Below are 20,829 nucleotides of genomic sequence, written 5' to 3'. Positions count from 1 at the left end.
ATTCTTTTCAATATGTTCTCTCAGGCACTACTACCAGTTCATTGGAAACTGCCAAGATACTTGCCTTAACTAACATCATATAACGAAGTTATATGAATAAATGAATCATAGCTCATTTGAACAGGAAGAAGAGTTCAATATTTAAGGTTATAGAAACTGAGTATTGGGTGCAAATGATGATTTTAACCGAGATCAAAGAAGTAAGAATTTCCAACTGGAAAGAGTAGACCCTTCTGGGAAGAATTTGATCTGGAGCAGATAGATTTGGTTACAATTTAAGATAGATCATCATATGTTGCCTAAAATATTTCAGCTGTAGAATTCAAGAACAGCGAGGAAACTATTTTTGAAGGCAAGGATTGTATTGCTTCCTTGAGACTACCAGTACAGCCATTAGAATATTTGGAATAGATCAGAACTGAATTAAGGCTTGAATGACTGATATTAAAGTCAAACACAAAAAAGCAAAGTTTTCTCTAGGAGATGTGGGTAAACAGAGAAAAGGGGAGTGGCAGAACTGCCAGGGAAGTTCTAAGAAAGAATTTCCAAATTGGAGATATTGAAAGCAGGTATTGCATTTTAGCCTCTCAATAATAGTTGTACACTGCAGTCCAGTGATAAAATATGCCTAATATTCACCCAAAATAGGTGCAAGTAAAATATTCACCCAAAGTTGACTCATCTATGGACTTGTGTTTCCTTTCGAAACACTATCTATGGAAAGGGGTCCCTAGCCAGTGGGTGCTATATTGATAACACTTCTTCAGTCAGTCACATAGGCTCTCTCATCTCTTTTGCCCCCTCAACAACACAGTAGGTTTTTAGGCCCTTATCAACAACCAGCAGCTGAGAAATCTATCATGAAGTGTTGATATTTAGTCAAGCTGATGTATTTGTATGGCTATTCCATCTATATCCCACCAAGTTTGCTATTTTAAGGGACCCTGGATCAGGTGATCTTAAACACCCAATGCCTAGAGTCCCTTCTGCTTATCATCTAGAAAGAACTTCTCCCTAAAGGACTGTCCGAGTAATTTTATAAGCAAGAGTCTTCCTTCCTATCACTCAGCATGCCTAAAATGGTCTGATAGTTTTCCAATGCTAGGATATTTCAAGAAACTTCAGAAAAGGAAAACAAAATCCTAGCCAGGCCCTGGAGTAGAAAAACTGGTTTCTGTTTAAAAAAAAAAAAAAAAAAGGAAAAGGGAAAAATAAAGAAATAAAAAAACAGCCTTTGAAAAATCTCTATTTAAATTCTTAAATTTGCCTCTGAATGCAAGTTGTAATTAATAGAAGTTGGAGTTTACACTGCAGGAGTGTAAAAACACCCCCAGGCACAAACTAATCAAGTGTGTATGTCATGCTGTAAACTACAGAAAATTCTTTGTTTGACCCCCAAAAAAGCTTGCCAAGCAGCAGTTTTATCTTTGTCATGATTCTTTATTGTCTCACTTTTGCTTTTCGCCCCCTCGCCTCGCCTTCCCTTAGAACCTCGCTCTGGTATTTAAGAAACTTTGCAGGTCCCATGTTTTATTGATAGTTTTCATCAAGCCTGAATTTAAATTTGAGAATAGATTAGGTGTCTCTGCCCCTTTTCTTTTTGATAAATAACAAGAGGTTTCTACTTATGATTTTCTGTCCTCGGGGCTTTATCATTAAGATTAAATAACTGTATTCTCAAGCATACCACTGCACAAACATCTTTTCAATTATGTGAGTAACAGATGCCTTCACAAAGGAACTATTGAAAATTCAGAAAGCATGTTTCCAAAAAGGAAAGGAAAAAAAAAGTATCAGATGACAGAAGAATGTAATTGTTTACCATTCTAATACATCCTTAACTCTTCCACTGAAAACCTCTCGGAACATTTTGTTTTTGTACAAGTTACTACAGTTTGATCAAAATAATAAATGTTTGGGTGGGGGTGGATTGACAGTTTCAGAAGCTCTAGAAACCATGTTACCTATCACTCAAAAGACTTGAAAGCCATAGTTTGCCTCTTTTTTTTTTTTGCACATGTGAACACTGTCTGTCTTAATTTGTGGGTGCATGTCCAACACCATGTTGAACACTTTGTAGTTATGTTTGTCTATTATTCTTGAAACAGCATTCATCTGCCCTTGAAATCAACCTCTGAAACTTGATTCTCAGTTAGTCATTGTTTCCTCTTGGAAAATAATTGCCATCTTTGCTAACTGGCATTACAGAGAAAGGGACGCTTTTAATGTCCATGTCCTTTGTGGTGTGTTTTAATCCCTGGGCCATAAAGTCGGCATTTCATAAATCCATGAAAACTTTGTTCAGTGTGATTTTGGTTTGACCTGGAACAAGCATATCTCTTCTGACACCCTTCAAAGAAGCATCTTCATAGCAACAAGGTCTGGGAAGAGCTTTTAGCCCAGCTGGGAAAATCCCCGAGAACCTCACCATTGGTAAGATGAAGTGTTGCAGGCTGGACTCACCTGAAATAAGATTCTTGAGCTTCTCTTATTATCCAACATCAAGTTGGTCCTGATTTAATGACAGTTGCGTCCTCTTGGAGACGGGTTGTGTGCAGTGAACAAGCCAAAGGCCTTTGCTGTGTAGGATGTTGACCATATTGTAGTATGATAATTGGGTATTCCCTAGATCTTTTTGCCTCTGTGGGGAAAAAAAAAGAATAGTCCACCCTGATGTATTACTTTATTGGGAACTTGAAAATCCCTACTCCAAGGTTGATGAATTTAAGATCCCCACCTTCTTCTTGAACCATAGACAAAAGGGGCATAGCCACCTTGCTGAGAGGAAGTCAGCTTGGACTGGCAAAGGCTGGGATAGTTTGTCTATCTTTGGGAAAATTAGTAGCATCACATTTTAGACTAATCATTTTTATTTCCACTGTGAACCTCGGTTTTCTCATCATGAAGTGAACATACAGTAGTATGTTTGTGGATATTTCTTTTTTCACAGTTAAAGTAAAAACATACCAGATACCTGGCATTAACAGGCTGTCAAGTGACTGCCACTAATGCCAATAGGTATTATGAATATTTAAGAACCAACAGAGGCTTCTTTCCACCTCATTTCTAACCTACACCATCACTATCCCATTAAGTCAGGCTCAAAAGCCCTGTCATTTTTTAACTGATTCTTTCAAATAGTGCGACATTATGGGAGTCCGTACAGTCATCTTGCTAAACCCACACTCAAACCTTTCTTTCCAATCTGCTCAATGGGACCTTCACTGATTGCTTCTGCACCATTGAGGATGGTGTTAGACAGAGCTTCGTAGTAGCAAATGAAACTCCACCTTAATGGATCATTTCCCCAGGAAACAGTTTTTTACAGACGAGTAGTCATCTTTTGTTATTTATAGTACTGAATTAGATACTTTAGATAGCATAGAATACAACTGATACTGTTCATAACTGCTTCCTTTAAAAAGAAATATATTGGGTACAATGGGCTGGCCCCCTAGGTAGTTCATGGACCCACTAAGTTATTACCCGGCATTATTTTGTTCTTTTTCTGTTTTCTTGTCAGTGGGGTCAGCCATAGTTTTCTCCATAAACCAGTCATTAGCAATGCACCTCCTTCCATACCTTGGGGAGCAAAGTTTTCAGCTTATAATGGTGTATCTGCTCTCCTGAAGCTCATCTCATAAAGTAGAGATCAATACTCTTTTCCCTTTTCCGATATCTTTGTCACCTTGAACTTGAATTTTTAAAGATTAAGTACAAAATAGTACCATTGCTATTTGTACTCAGTAAGTATTGGAGGTGCTAAAGAAAAGTTCTCATTGCTGACAGTTTATATAATTGAAGTTTGTTTGGTTCTCACACCTCATTTTTGAGAGGTGGGCAGTAACCTAGCAAACAGGATAAGACTCTTCGATGCTAAGTGCCAGCAATACTGGGGGTCCCCAGGAGGACTGCACCCTGTTTGTGCTTGAAGGGGTTCAAACTGGGAGCCTTACCCTCCACCATTTTTTATTGCTATAGTATCCTAAGAGGTCAATGATAATAGATTAGAATTTGTCTATACTTCTTAGAATTCTTATAAGTATGTGTAATTCATCTTCAAAAAGAAAAATGTACTCTCTAATGGCTCCAAATTTGCTGAAAGGTTGTTTCCCACACTTCACAGCGAAGTTATATTTCCAATTTCTGCCTGAGAAAAGAAATGGCTGACCAAGCCTTAGAATTTTTCAACCCTGGAATCAACTCAGAGGGTGTAATGACTCCGTTTGGGATCAAAACAGGTCTGAAGCCCCCGTGGAACCAATGTGTCATTTCCTTTCTACTGTTTCTCTCTCTCTCTCTCTCTCTCTCTCTCTCTCTCTCTCTCTCTCTCTCTCTCTCTCTCTCTCTCACACACACACACACACACACACACACATACTTTCTCTCTCTCACTCTCTCTCTCTCTCTCTCTCTCTCTCTCTCTTTCTCTCTCTCAGAATAATCTAGTGGTGTTCTTGCCCTGACATGGATATCATCTTTATTTTCTTCTGTCTTTAAAATATTCTGCTCCAAGGGCAGCAGAAAAAAAAATCTCAGGACCTAGGATTTTTTTCCCCCACTGGTTTAATATCATAAAAGTGCCCATGAATAAACAAGGGTGAGTCTGAAGTTCAAAAACAATCCTAAAGATTTCCCACTTCTTTCTCCCACTCCCTGAATTGAAACCGTTCCCAACATGATTACAATATCATTTTTCAGAGCGCTATAAATAAGTGGGTTCTCATTTCTCCTCTTAAGTACTGTTTGCTAAATGTTTTGGCCCAAAAGTTTTGTCATTCCATGCAAGCATTAATCAATACAAGAGACATTAGTGGTTTCTTGTTCAGATGAGTTCTGACATTATTTTTCCACTGCTATGGGGGGCGGGGGACTAATAAAGATGAAGGGTCTTTTCTTCTTTTGTCTGAAATGCAAATGATGAGTACATGTATGATAGACATTTTTTAAATGTGAGACTGTTTGTTGTTGCTGGTGGTATTGTTGTTGAGAGGCAAGGCCCTGAAGGATTTTAGAATTTGTAAATATAAAATTATCTGCGTTGGTGTTTCAGAAAAAAATGGAGAAAGAGTTGGCAGGTTGCCAGATTACTTACATTACAGTAATAGATTTGCTGACCCCTGACTTCTTCTGTAGAGAAATGTATTGAATTTTTCATAATATCAGATGAGGCAGATCTTAAAACCTAGTACACTGAGCGCCATTATTTAACTTGAGATTTAACAAAGCTGAAATCTTTTCAAACCAGCAATTTCTTGTATGATAATTTAGTGGCTCAGGTGCTAATAAATCAAGGTTATAATGCCATGGATGTATTCGTTTTAACTTGGGTTGATTTTAAGTCATCTTTATTTTTTTTTAAGAAAAAAAGGAGAAAGAGGGGGGAAAAATCCTTGCTTTTCACAGTGACTGAATTTAATAAGAATCTTCGTGATAGCAAAGGGCTCCCCTACTGTTTCTGCTTTGGGGTGGAAAATGTTATTCTTGTATTATTCCTAGGGAAAAAGAAAAATCTCATGCTGCTACAAATCTGAGGTCTATGGAAAGATGTTATTTTTTAATACATGATGGCTTACCTATTTCAGATCCATTAATAGCATCATAAATAAGCATTTTGCTAATCTGTAATGTGAAATCTGGATAATAATAAAGGCCTATTTATCTGCCTAGCTTTCAATCTGCAGCCTAGATGTAGGGTGGGGGTGGGAAGAAAGGATCTCTTTAGATTTTAGAATGAATATATTACTCTTCTCTATTACTTCCACCCACCTACAACCCAACCTGCATTCTTCGAGTTGCAGCCCATTGAAAATATTTCTCCTGGATAATGAGTTCTTGGGAGCTGGGCTACATTTTTGCTTTTATCTGTACAGTTTAGAAGCTGATTACATCTTGGTTGTACTACAAATATTTAAGGAATAATCATTTGCAAGGCACAGTCATGTTGCATTCTACTAAATCCTTTATACACTACAGATCTTTTCAGCTTCCTGCATTGGGCAATGTTGACTGTCTATTAGCTAACCTGTTTTTAATGGTATCGCATGTACGTTAAATGTTGAAATGTTTAGAAACCTGTAATAGCTTTTGTCCTCTTTTACTGTAAAAACTTATAATAATCAGATGATAAGATCATATCCTGTGGGGTAATTGTGTTGTAGCATGACAGGATAACTGAAAAAACATTCGGTGAAAATTGCCCCAAACGGAAATCACTATATGAACAGTGATTGTTTGTGTGCTGTGGAAACCAGGCCCTGTTTGTTAGGATTTAACTGGTCATATTTTTACTTGTTTCCTTTTAGTTGCTGCCTTTCTTGTTTTATTTTTGGAGCCTGCCCCCCAGCCCCCCCTCTCTCCTCTCTCTTTCTCTCTCTCCTCTCACTTCTCTCCTCTCTCTCTCCTCTCTCTCTCCTTTCTCTCTCTCTCCCTCCCCCCCCCCCCCCCATACTCTTCCTCCAGTTCTCCCTCCCTCTGGAAGCTTTGAACAGGCAAAGCTTGTGTTTGGATTCAGTTTTACCTTAGTCATGCCTCTTTCCAGATACAAGAAACATTTAATTCCAGATTTCCTGCTTCTGGCTTTAGGCCTTTGACCAACAAAGTGAAATGTATTTTTTTTTAATTAATTAATTTTATTTTTTACTGCTGTTGGGCCAGCCAGCTGTTGAGCTGAAGGGAAGGGAAAAAAAAAAAAAAGAAAGAAAGAAAGAAAAAGTCCCGCCTCCATGAACTTGTGAAGTTGTAGAAGAAATTAGTTTCTCAGCACCCGCCTATGTAGTCAGCTGAGTGAAGCCAGAACTCTGAGCACCTGAAGTAAGGGAGTCCTTTGAAGCTTCTTCTGGGTGGGTCTTCTCCCCAATTTTTTGCTTCATCTCATGCCCTCTTTGCCCACTTTGAGGTCAAGCTGCTGTTTTCCTCAGGGAAGAAGGACCCTTACAATGTCACCAGCTCATGATTTCACTTAGAAATTTGAGTTGGAGAAAGGGTAACACCCACAAATCCTAACCATTGGGATACCCAGACTTCAATGTTCTTTAAGTTCCTATAGCAACCAAACAAGTCAAACAGACCTATTGGTTTCAACAATAAATATAGGTTTTTAGAGGGGGGCATTGGTGGTGGGAATGTTGCACTGGTGAAGGGGGGTGTTCTGTTTATAACTGAAACCCAGCTACAATCATGCTTGTGTTATCATGATGCTTAAATAAAGATTTTATATAATAAATAAATTTAAAAATTATGCTTTATTAAAGACAATTCAAACTATTTTTAACAAATTTTTACAAATTTTAATAAATTTTAAAATTTCCAGCGCATTTTGCTTTTAACAACAACAACAACCAAAAAATGCCCAACCTGCTAGGTTGAAGGGGATAAAATTCCAGGCAGAATTGTGCAGATAAAACAAATTGAAGGGGAATGTTGGGGACTTTACAGATGAGACAGAATACATTCAAGTACGAACAAGATTGCTTTTTTCTCTCTTCTTCTGCTTAGTTATGCTTTTTATTATATAAACATTAACTGTAATATTACAGTGGGAAGCAGGTATTTGGCAGCCATATATTATTTTAGTAAGTCTACATAGAGAGAACAGTTTCCAGTTTTAGCAGCTGTAACATGTTTAAACTCAGTTCGTAATGGGATCTGAAGATAACTATTCCCCATGGGCTGTGTTGATCTTCATGGCTGGCCCACTGCCAGATGCAGGGCTCGAAACTATTATTCACGCCTCCTTGCACATACCTTGTCCGAGCATGCTCAGTCAATGAATTCTGTTTCTAATATGTTATAAATTGAGATTTGCCTTTCCCATAATTTACTGGCGATTTTATTAAGGAACAAACATTTTTTTTATTACAAATGTCCCATGTCTGTACTAGCAAACCTGAATATCGTATATGTTTAAGTAGTTGAGATCCAAATTGCAATTTGAGGATAGCTAACACAATATTTTTTCCCAACCAAAGAAATTTTTTTGCCTGGGAGTCTTAGTTTAAAAATAATTAGGGTGCCCAATCTTTGAACAGATTTATGTTGTTTATAAGCCAAGTACATTTTCTTCATTGAGTCAACTTGTCTGATTTAAAACAAATTATGTTGCTGTATTCAAGTTCATATTTTTTAAGACTGAATCTTGTATTAATCCCACAGTGAGTCATTAATCATACCAAATACATTATAAAAACTTTAATCACTGAAGTTGAAACTGAGATTGTAATGCAATCCATCCCTTTTAATTACATCAGCTATTTTTCCCTTTCAGATCAAGAGCTACGTCGCAAAGGGAAAACAGATTAAAACTTGAGTTGTTTGATGTTTCTCTTTTAGAGTAATTTCATGTACTTTGTTTTAAAAAGTTATGTAATTAAAACCCTTAAATTTTTTAGCTCTCTGGTTTTTGTGGCTTGACTGGTTTGTTTACCTTGCTGGAGCCTTTGGTATTTGGCACCCTGAAACGGCGCTTCTGACTGGCGTCCAAGACAGCTGTCTCTCAAGACATTCTGTGCTTACCTCCCATTAATCTCTTGAGTTTTCCTTTTAGAAATTGAGATAACATTTAGTTTTCAGGGCTGACTCTGTGTTTGGGGATACAGCTCAGTACATCAAAGTCTAGGTTACCATACTACATCCAGTACCAGAGTGTCATTGTCCCTTCACCAGTGTCCATTAATTAGATCCTTCCTTTTAACCTTTTCATCTTCCCTATAGGCTCTGTTTTTTAATCTTTAATTAATCGAATTTTTCATTAATTTAATTTTTAAAATTTTTTATTGAAAATATAGGGCTGTTTTGACAGTACTGAAATTGAAAAAAATCTTAGAGAAAGTCTGAACTAGGTTCAAATATTTCCTTTAAATAAATGATATAAATTTTAATACATTGTTTAACCTTAAACAATAAAAATAACTTTAAATATTTAAATTATTATTTGGAGGGCCTCTCTCACCTTATCTGTCTAAAGGAAAAAACAATGATTACCATTGTTAATGTTTGTTATTATTATATTATCATAATGGAAGTCAATACTCTGTAGGGTATTGTGAGATCATGTGAAATATTCTAGGTTGTAGAACTGGCATTATCTGGCATACACTAATAGAATACTGAAATAGAATAGTGAATACTGAAATAGAAGCTTCATGAGGTCAGGAGCATTGAATATTGTTTTCTGCCATTTTACTACGGTTTTATTATTTATTTATATTTTATTATATAATGTTCATATACTAATATTTTATATTATTATATTAAAATGATAAAATAATAATAAATAGTATTTATTTAGTGCATTTTATTATCTGGCATACACTAATAGAATATTAGTGTATTTCAGCATTCTATTTTATAATTAATTAATACTAATTATTATTAATTAATTAATTTTAGAATACTGAAATAGAAGTTTCATGAGATCAGGAGCATTGAATATTTTGTTTTCTGCCATTTTATTACAGTACTTAGAACATATTAGGGTTAACATACTGCTGTAAGAATAATAAGTGAAGAACAGCTACTTGTAATCTTACTATTATCATCATGATGTGATTGGCTCTTTGCCAGGTGTTATGGATAGTAACAATATGATCTTGGATGCTTTCATTGGTAACCTTTGTAGACTTATGAAATCAGGAAGAAGGGGACAGCGTTTAAAGGTGCATGTCTTGCATGTACTCAACCAGGTTTGATTCCTGGCACCACATAACTTCTCAAGCTGGGTGTAGACCTAGAGATTCCCAAGCACTATTAGGGCAGCGGTGGCACCACAAGGCCTGAGCAGTACCACATTCTTAGAGAGTCCCCTACTCTACCTGCCCAAATTGTAAAGGTGTTGCAAAGAAGTATGCAAGTTAATGATTACTGGTTTTGTGTGAGGAAGCAGATCACAAACTGTGATCACAAACTGTGGAGTAAGTTTCTAGTTTTAGTATCACTGGAGATATAGTCATTCAGAAAGTTGTTTGCACCAACAGCAGAAAATCCTTCAGGCTTTCAGTGCTACTAACTCCCATCATTGATCATCTCTCTTGATATCCTTTTAGATTAATTCTACCCTATGAAAGGTTTATTAAAGGAGAGGAAGATAAACCCTTGCCTCCAATCAAACCTCGGAAACAAGAGAACAGCTCACAAGAAAGCGAGAATAAAACAAAAGTATCAGGAGCCAAACGTATCAAGCATGAAATCCCGAAGAGCAAGAAAGAAAAAGAAAATGCCCCAAAGCCACAGGATGCAGCAGAGGTGAGTTGTTTCTGTCAGGAGTCAAAAACTTGGGTCCCCAAAGCCCTGATCTGTGTCCCTTTATATAATAGTGTCAACACTGAGAAACCAAGTCATCTACACCTCTCAAATTCCCAAAGTAGAGGAGCTATCTGGTTTTTCGGGCACTGAAATGCAATAGACCCTGATTAAGACCTAGAATGATGTGAATATTCTCTAAAAAACAAGTCATAAGTATTGACTACCTAGCCAGACTTTCATTGGCTTCCTTACCATCACACAACTAGGCTATCTGAGAAGTTGAGATGAATTTAACACATGCTCTGTGGGCCAGGAGCTAACATAAAGGGCTTTATACAAAGCATGTGCTTTGTATGTTCAGACCCTGAGTCAGATCACCTGTACCACGTGGCCTTCTCAGTACTTTGAGGTGTGGCCTGGGTAGCTACATCACCACTAGGTTCAATGAACACTGCATCAATTGCCCCTGGTATCGAATCTTCTGGTCCAGAGTACTATTGTGAAAGGTCTTTGGGCCACCAGTAAAATAAAAATAAAATACGGATGGAAGAAAAACTAAGTACATACATTGGGACTAGGGATATCATTCAGATGGGAGACCTAAATTCAAACCCTAGTACTACGTAGACCCCTGTGCACTGCCCACTTATAAATGTAACTGGCAGCACAGTCTCTAAAGCACCGCCATCTTGCCTACTTTGCCCGGCCAGGCATCATTAGTTACATTTCCCCAAAAAATATTTGTGGGATCTAGCAAGAAGGAACATTAAGATTGATGTGCTGTGTCTCCAGAGCTGTCTTGAAACTTTTTAGAGATATGATTGCCTCCTATAATTGACCTCTATGCAATAGCCTTGAGCTGTGACCAATTTAGAAACATCTTAAGGAACATATTATTTATAGGGGAATTTTGAAATGGTTGCTCTGAAGCCATTATTATCTCTCAAGTTAACAGGTATTTTCTTAACCTTTTAACACAAGTCCTGATGACTTGCAGTGTGCCCCCCCCACCCCCCACCCCCCACCCCCCCACACATACATACACTCCTCTCTTGAAGCCCTTTCTGTCAGCAAACAACCAGTTATGGAAGTAGATCTGGACTTTGTTTCAACATGAATAATAAAGAGCCTGTTGCTCATAAGAAAAAAGAAAAAAAGAAAAGAAAAAGAAAAACTTAGCAGTCGCTTTTGGAGACGAAATGTTCTAGGATTCAACCCCAGAGGGGGTTTTGCTGCTAATATTAAACACCCCCTAAAAATTAGCTTTTTATAAGAGACTCCTTAAGTAAACACTGGCTGTAACAGACACAGACACACACAAGCCCTCTCTCTAGAAATGAACTTATCTAACTGACTTCTGCATGAGCTAATAGTATCTATACCAGGAGGACACTTTTTTCAATTTTATAATTTTACTAAACTATAGTTATTTTAAAAGGGCTATAGAGATGTTGCAGAGACTTATAAATATATAAAGACTTGCAACTTGAATGACCAAAAGCAAAGAAACTCCAAGTTGATGTTACCATTCCTTTCTTCCTTTATTCTATTTTCTTGGTGATTACTCTAGGGTTTGGGATCAGTCAATTTTGTTAGATACTATATTGCATCATTGCCAGAGCACCAGGGAATCAAAGTGAGGACCAAAGTCTAGGTGACCTTTGAATGGTTCCACTTTGGGGTTGAGGTTTGACATTGTTGACTTGTCAGTTGTGTGAGGAATTCTTTGCTCATACACTTGAGCACATAAGCTTAGAGATGAACCATTGCTAAAAAATAGGGCCTGACCCCTATTTCTTAGAAACCCTTAAATACCTAAAGGATCCCTCTTTTCTGTAGTCCCCAAATTCTCTGACAAGATTTCATCATGTCTTCATGTTTTGAGTGCAAGAGATTATCTGAGTTTAGCATCTCTTTGCATTTTCTGAAATCACACACCCTTTTCCAAGACTCGTTTTACAGTGAAAATTGCTTCCCACCACTAGACAGAGGCTCTTGTGATAAGCTTCGTATATTTCTCATTATATATTTGGGTTTGGGGCTAAGAACTTTATTGTTGTCATTACGGTTTTCATTTGTTTTTGAATTTTGATGTTTTCAATAAGAAGTATAAACTGAAAGAAGGTAGGTAGGTTTACTTATAAAGCTCTTCTATAAAGGCAAACCTGCTCTCTTCAAGGGAGTTGGCTTGCAAGTGGGATGATGAGAAAGTGGTGTTTAATATACTAAGGCAAACCATAAAATACCACCTTCAAAAAATGTTCTTTGCTTTTTTTTTCCCTGTCTGATTTCAACTGTTTACAGCCCAAAGCAGAGGACTCCCTGGAATGAATGGCCTAGGTTCTAGAAATATTAGGGAATTAAGAATATCTTGCCTTAGTTCAACTATAGTCCTATTAAAAACCTGACAATTTTAATGCAATTTTCTCTTTGATCCTTGCTTTACTTGAGTTTCTATAGTTTCGTGTAGTGTATATTCTCCAGAGACCAAGGATGATTGTTAATGTGTAGAAAAAGTAATGATAATTCTACTTAAAAGGCATCTACTTAAAGTGTGCTCATATACAGGATGCTGAACAATAGCTTTTAGGTATAATATATCCTTTTCAATGAATTTATATAAGTTCAGTGAATGGATTTAAAGAGGAATATCTGTAGAACAGATGTGATTCCTTAGCATTTTTTTGTCTTAGAGGCATCCTACATTTTAACCAAAGATGCAAATATAGTCAATATTTTTTAACAAAGAAGAATAACATTCCAGGGATGAGTTGGAGGCGGGGGAAGACCAACTCAGTATATTGTTTTGTGTCTGTTTTACACTCAGGCTCATCAGAACTGAACGATAGCATGTTTGAAAGGAAAACTTGTCAGTCAACTGGGTCACAGATGGAAAGTTACCATGACCTTTGGAGGTCAGAGTTTGCACAGCTACATAATGCAAAATGAGTTAAATTGTGCCCGCAACTTCTATTAACAGGCACATGTAAAGATGGTCTTTCTCATTGACTATAATTTATTTCAACTAACAGTAAAGCTGTGTGCTCACTGCCTAAATTTTGACAACTTTAGCTCTAGCTTTAATGCATTTTTCCACTTTAGAGAATGTATTAATGTAGATTTTTGCAGCTTATGGAACATTTAGTCCTTCTGTTCCTAACGTAGACAGGCTGACATTACTGAGAAGAAACTGTTAACATTTCAGCATAACTAATTTTGTGAATTGTGTTGGATAATTTAGAAAAGGACTTTCTCCTCAAAAAAAAAAAAGCCTGGAGTAAGTGTGTTGTTTATTGTTGACATAGAGTTGGTTGAATTTTTGAAGGAGAGATGCTTAAAAAAATCTTTCTCCATCATGTCATAAAGCACAACATGTAATTTTAAACCCATTTAGATAATTGACTGATTTGACAAGTAGAGAACCTCAGAATTAAATTGTATATTAGAATCAAGGAGTAATATGATTGTATACCATCAATACATCACACTTTGCTATTTTGATAGCTGTCTCAGAAGGGACCAAAGTGAATGTGCATATTTCACTTAATGTTTCTGTAATTTATACCTATTTGTTTAGAGTCACGATTGGGAAAAAGCTTTACAGAAACTGGCTGATCTGATTGACAGGGCAGTTTTCAAGAAAAAGTGCCTTGTGCAAAATGTGTCCAGGTACTTTGACTTTCTTCTGACTGTCTTTTAAAATATTTTTATCAGGTTTCATCAGAACAAGAGAAAGAACACGAGATTTTAAACCAGAAAAGCATCACTGAGCTTCTTCCAGCAGACGTGAAGAAAAAAGTGGAAGGGTACCAGGACTTCACGTCCAGACCTCTGGCATCGGGAGCAGATCCGGAAAAGGACAACGAAGCTGACCAGGGTGCCAGTAGTGACCTGGTGACAGAGGAGACCGCAGAGAAGAGCCCTTCTCCACCACTCCCAGTTGTCCCTCCAGTCCCTGAGAGGGAACCAGCCGTGATCCCTGGAACTGGCAAGCCATCCCTTACTTCCCCCAGTGCCCTTGTGGACTCCAAGCAAGAACCCAAATCCTGCTATTTTAAGGAGAGCCCCGAAAATGAGCACCAGGAAACCTCCTTCCCCAGCTTCCCCACCACACAGCCACCATTGGCAAACCAGAGTGACATAGAGGAGGACAAACTACCCCCAATGGCGGATTACATCGCTAACTGCACCGTGAAAGTGGATCAGCTGGGCAGTGATGACATCCACAATGCACTGAAGCAGACCCCAAAGGTCCTGGTGGTGCAGTCATTTGACATGTTCAAGGACAAGGATATGACTGGACCCATGAATGAGAACCACGGACTCAACTACACCCCTTTGCTCTACTCCAGGGGCAATCCGGGCATCATGTCTCCACTAGCCAAGAAGAAACTCTTGTCCCAAGTGAGTGGGGCCAGCCTCTCCAGCAGCTACCCCTATGGCTCTCCACCCCCTCTGATTAGCAAAAAGAAACTGATTGCCAGGGATGACTTGTCCCAAGGACACCATGGCCAGAACCTTGATCACATGGCGGTGAACCGGCCTTCGGTGATTCAACACGTCCAGAGTTTCAGAAGCAAGTCCTCAGAGGAGAGAAAAAGCATCAATGACATTTTTAAGCATGACAAACTGAGTCGCTCCGACCCTCATCGCTGTAGCTTTTCCAAGCATCACTTGAGCTCCTTGGCTGACTCCTATGTCTTGAAGCAGGAAATCCAGGAGGGTAAGGAGAAGCTCTTGGAGAAAAGGGGGCTCCCCCATTCCCACATGCCTAGCTTCTTGGCTGACTTCTATTCCTCGCCTCATCTCCACAGCCTCTATCGACACACAGAACACCATCTTCATAACGAACAGACACCCAAGTATGCTTGCAGGGACATGTACCGCGAATTGGAAAACAATTCCTTTGCTTCCCACAAACACCAAGATAAGCTGCATGTCAATTATCTCACGTCTTTACATTTGCAAGACAAAAAGTCAGTGAGAGCAGAGTCCCCCACCGATGATCAACCCACAGATCTGAGCCTTCCCAAGAACCCTCACAAACCCACCGGCAAGGTCCTGAGCCTGGCCCACTCAGCTCCAGGGCCTCAGGAGAGCAAAGGGGTCTCCCAGTTCCAAGTTGTAAGTAGCCATAGTAGAGACTGTCACCCCAAAGCTTGTCGGGTATCACCCATGACCATGTCAGCCTCTAAGAAATACCCTGAGTCCCTTCCCAGAGCGGGCAAACCTCACCATGTGAGGCTGGAGAACTTCAGGAAGATGGAAAACATGGTGCATCCTATTCTGCACCGAAAAATGAGCCCACAGAACATTGGGGCTGCTCGTCCCATAAAGCGCAGTCTGGAGGATTTGGACCTGGTGATTGCTGGGAAAAAAGCCCGGGCTGTGTCTCCCCTGGACCCCTCCAAAGAAGTATCTGGAAAGGAAAAGGTCTCAGAACAAGAGAGCGAAGGCAGCAAGGCAGCTCATGGTGGACATTCTGGAAGCACGTCGGAAGGGCACAAGCACCCTCTTTCCTCTCCTATCTTCCCAAATTTGTATTCGGGGAGTCTGTGTAACTCGAGCCTCAACTCCAGGATCCCAGCTGGGTATTCTCATTCTCTGCAGTACTTGAAAAACCAGACTGTTCTTTCTCCACTCATGCAACCCTTGGCTTTCCACTCACTTGTGATGCAAAGAGGAATTTTTACATCGCCATCAAATTCTCAGCAGCTGTACAGACACTTGGCTGCAGCCACCCCTGTAGGAAGCTCATATGGGGACCTTTTGCACAACAGCATTTATCCTTTAGCTGCTATAAATCCTCAAGCTGCCTTTCCATCTTCCCAGCTGTCATCCGTCCATCCCAGTACAAAGTTGTAAGGCCACCGCTACCCAACGTTCCAAAACAGGGTGTCTCACAGATCTTCACTCCCTACTCCGGGTGATGGCTTACAGAAGGAGAAGTCAGTATTTCGCCTAGCCTGGGAATCGATCAGTCTGGGCCAAAGAGTCAAGAAGGGTGGTGAAACACGTCAGAATTTTCTGGAACGACCTGGTCACCATCTTGAGTCCCTTCCAACAGAGATGCTCCGACACCCAACTCATTCCCTCTGTATTGGGAGTCTTGCGAAGGGATTAAGGAGCATCCAGGAGGAACTCAAGAGGAACTCTACCTGAGTTCTGATGGTCAGGAAATATTCTGGGCAACAAAAACAAAAACATGGGGCTGGCAGACATTTCAAAGGAAGAGGCAAGGAAGACTGGCAAACTGCCATGGGATGTTCCTCTTTTCCTAAAACTCTCCAAGGTTCAATCAATGCAATGTATAGTGAAACTTCAATAGGTCTTTCATTTTGACACTATTATACAATCCAGAGAAGTAAACACTGTTAAATTGACTGTATATATTTGCTCCTTAAAACTACCCGTATCACTGTTTGCTCGCCTAATTTATATACAGGTAGTTCTTTTATTTTTTTTCCCAGTTATTTCTTGTCTCTCTCTCTTTTTTAATTAAACAGTATATCTTTTTTTTGGTTTTGTTTTATTTTATTTTAAAGGCTGACTGTCCTAAATGTCGATGTGTGTTTGTAACTTTTTTCACATCCTATCATTTTTGGAGCAGCTTTGGGTGGTATAGTTATTGTTTACAAATTGAAGCAACTGATTCTAGTGGAACAAATGAAAAAGAAACAGTTGAGCACACAATAGAGCAAAGAACGTTCCTTTGCAGATTTTTACAACTTCAGGATTTTTGTTCCTCCCAAATGGCATAGTTGAAAGAGCTTATACACTGCTTACCTGGCCAAATGCTTTGCTTTGAAGTGTTGGGCCATGTGAAAATATCGAGCATTGTCCACACCTTATCTAGACTGTGAAACTGTCCTACATACCAGAGGATTCATAAAAAAATAAAAAATAAAAAAAAAAAAACCTCACTGGCAGCAAGCTGCTGAATAACAAGAGTCTAGAGGACATATTTGTGGGCTGCGCAGATATTTTAGGAATTTCAGAAATTAGAACAGGAGCCAAAATGATTTACATTGATGTTGGCACTGATCCCTTTAAACACTCTGGGAAAGGGGTTTGGGAAAAGTATGGCGCTCAACTCTCCAGAATCCTTTGAGCACTGTGGAGCCCTGGTCTCCTTCCCTAGGTCGTGGTATTTGGAGTAAAACGTGGCCATATTACCTTCATCAACTTGGTTTTATTGTTGTTCCCGAGAAGAACCTCCCCAGCTCCATCTTTTGGGGAAATTATTGGCGTGCTGGATTGTCCATTTTAAAAGAAAATCATCATCTTTGGTTTATGTGACATGAGTTTTGTGCGTGTGCGCAATGACAGGGTGGTTTGTGGTCATGTCTTTAAGCACCTGGCAATATAGCCCACTATCTGATTTATTGTTGGAAGATACAATCAAGCCATTTAAGTAGTCAAAAGATGTAAAGAATATTTATTGTCATTCTCGCCACGTTATTCCTTTACTGCCAAGTTGTACCATCAAGGTGGATGCATTTTTCCTCAATGTTAAAAGTTGATGGATTGAAACTGAGAGCAAATTTTCTTTTCAAGTTCCATCCCTGCTCTGACTGCTTTGATGAATTCCCCCCAGCCAACCAACCAACAACCCCTTCCCCAACACCACCAGTAGACAGTAGAACCATAGTTAATCAAGCCTTTTACCTCTGACATATTTAATGCTATTGAAAATTGATGACAATTTTCAACTTCTAACTAGGTAACTCGATTGCAAAATAATCCAATTGGTAACCATGAATCTGCGGCTCTTAAACAAAGCCATGCATGCCGTACATTTGTATTGAAATGTCTCCATGATATGAAGCCAAATATTCAATGTAACATACTTAATATCCAAAGGTGGAAACAAAAGAATGTAGAGATCTAGTGTTAAGAGTTCCATTTGCTTCAATTAATTATTTACCTTCCTGTGGAATAATATATATATATATTTAATAGAACCATAGATAGACTAGTAGAATTTAGATTATAAACTGTGTGAGTGCAGCTTATCCTGCTATTGCACAAGATAGAGGGGGGAAAAATATCTCAATTCCAGCTAGCAAAATGCTAGTCAGGACACTTTGAAGAAAGTTGCACTAGACTGAATGGTCACAGAATCAGAAGACATGGAAGGAAAGAATGGAAGCTTCAGTGATTCCACATTAGACATAGGTTGGCTACATGGTTTCTATGAGTAATTTCTCAAAGAAAATAGGGACCATTTATCTCTGATGTAGCTCTCACCTATCCATTTGGAGTCCCGGGGCATTTGTTTTTCCCACTGCAATGATTTCAGTCTGGTTTCATCATGCTGGAATTTGATCACACCATTTTCAAACAATGTTAACATAGTCCAGCTTTTGTTATTCTCATCTCTTTCAAGAGGATACTCACTGTTTCTGTCTGAGGAAGCTCATCCCCTAGGCAAAAAACATCAGGACGAATAAAGAGAAATGGGGATATGCATTCCCAACAGAAGCACTGGGTTATTTGTTTTAAAACTCCAAACGGAGATCTTGGCTATCTTTCAAAAAAAATACCATTGAATTCTTCATTGGCTGAGAACTGTATTTTAAAACGTCTTTAATAGGGCTTTGTTTGCATTGTTTTGAGTTCAAGGGGCCTTATTATTGAATGGGAATTGCACAAGCTTTTTCTTTGTGCAATCAAACCATTGTTATTGGTAGTTCAGTAAAGGAAACTGTGGATTCTAATTGGCAGTGGAGTCATAAATCTATTTACTGAGTGTGGCTTCCAAGAAATGTTGCAATTCAAAATGCACTAAGTCCATGATTTACTGGAGATTCTAAATAATATATTTAAACCTCTCCATGCAACTTCTGGTTTAACCTTTTGGCAACTCAACATTTGAAAAAAGAAAAAAAAAAACAGCCCAACTAAGTTTCAGATTTAAGTATTCTAGTAAGTGATTTGAACTTGTAGTATTTGCCACAGGACTGACTTATTTATTGAGTAGCTAGAAGCTCTTAATTTCACTTATTTATCAGGGCATATACAGAAGGGTTTGTTAAAACTCAATGTTGAATCTTTACAACTTTCTGACCTGGTGCATGACTTCTCAAGTACTGTATTTCACTGTGTTGATGTGTCTGATGGAAATTTCGAGGTGATCCCACAAAAAAAAATATTTTATGTAGTGTGCCTTCAAAGAGAACCATTTATTTCTCTTCACTTGTCGTCCCACAAAGTCACATTTGGTGGTGGTCAGCCAAATCCCATCTGGCACAGTAAGACTCTTGTCCCAGTTTTAAGGAGAAATGGGAACAAGTCAGCTCTGGTGAGACCCACACCATTGAAATGATTTATCTTGAGCACTTAAATTCCAGTGTTGGCTATTGATGTATTTGATATTCTGCTTGTCTCCCCATGGTTGAAATATGTCTGAAGAATAGCAGCATAATCTCTTGGCTGTTTATACTTTTTTAAACTTTCCTGTGTTGTAAATAGTGTATACTTTTGGTGACTCCAGCTACGTAACCTCTATGCTCTGTAAGGTGATGATTTGTATATAGCAACCTGGCCCAGTGATATTATAGAGTTTCCCAATGGAAAGGTTGTTGAGTGACCTTTGCATTAGTTTAAACACTACCAGAAGAATGCTGAGCCAACTATAAACACTCAATTTTGTATGTTTTCCAAATTGTACTTATTACTGCTTTTGATACTGTATCACGTGCCAATAGTTTTCCCAATCACATAGCAGGCAAGAGATATTTTGTACTTTTTGATCCACTGTAATATTTAATAAAAAATGTTACTATCTGTTTCCTTTTGTGTGTGAGTAATCTGTCACTTCTTCCAGGTGAGCCCTGAGGCCACACCAGCGTGCCTCGAACCCCATCACAATAGCAGGAGTCACCTTGATAGGAATAATGACGATGATAATAATGTGTGTGGTTCATTGGCAGGACCTCTTGGAAGCCTTGCTAGCATACAATATCTTTCATCTGTGTGGTTATGCCCATTTTACTAGGGATAAAATAAACTATAAGAAGAGAGATCAAGAGATCTCCAAGAGTAATTGACTGACAGATTTGTAAAGTTAGGATAAGAAACCTTGGTCTTACCTTTATCCACTTCTTTTGGGTAAATCACGTCTTTCTTGGCAAAAGAATCACTGTCCAGTCAATATAGATTATTGACTAGATTATTATTATCATATGTAGATTATTATTATATATTATAATAATATAGGTTATTATAATTATGCCATTGTGGTCAGGCATAATTGGGAGCTGGGAATAGTAGAAAAGAAAAGAAAAGCATGGTCTCTAAAGCTTATCATTCTATGTGAAAAAAAATCAAATAGTCACTTCTTTAAAGACAAAGTTCATCCTAAAAAAATTCTGAGGGACTAGAGTATAATTATTGAAGAAATAAAGAGGAAGTAATAATTAAACATGAAGGAGGAGTGTGAGCTAACTAGATGAGAGAGAACTGGGAAAATAGTTCAAGCATAGGGTACTTTGTCCAAAGGCCCCAAGGCAAGAACAAATTTGGTTTGTTATAGAAATAGAACTAAAACCTGCATGGCAGAAGCCTAATTATAGGGCTCATGGA

At 38.5% G+C, this 20,829-nt stretch overlaps 1 protein-coding gene across 2 annotated transcripts in view; it reads left to right on the top strand.

Moving 5' to 3' along the window:
* The window catches only part of ARID5B (AT-rich interaction domain 5B), a 203,625-nt gene extending 183,590 nt beyond the window's left edge, over positions 1–20,035 (top strand). For both annotated transcript variants that reach the window (XM_049790626.1, XM_049790627.1), the window contains 2 exons: positions 10,044–10,242; positions 13,957–20,035. In XM_049790626.1, coding sequence (XP_049646583.1) covers positions 10,044–10,242; positions 13,957–16,107 — 2,350 coding nt within the window. In that variant the 3' untranslated portion in view covers positions 16,108–20,035. The remainder of the gene's footprint in view (positions 1–10,043; positions 10,243–13,956) is intronic.
* The last annotated feature ends 794 nt before the right edge of the window (positions 20,036–20,829 follow it).

Source organism: Suncus etruscus, chromosome 17 (assembly GCF_024139225.1).
Source record: "Suncus etruscus isolate mSunEtr1 chromosome 17, mSunEtr1.pri.cur, whole genome shotgun sequence".
Lineage (NCBI taxonomy): Eukaryota > Metazoa > Chordata > Mammalia > Eulipotyphla > Soricidae > Suncus > Suncus etruscus.
The sequence above is the reverse complement of the archived record's forward strand: the minus strand, read 5'-3'. Positions and strand labels throughout refer to the sequence as shown.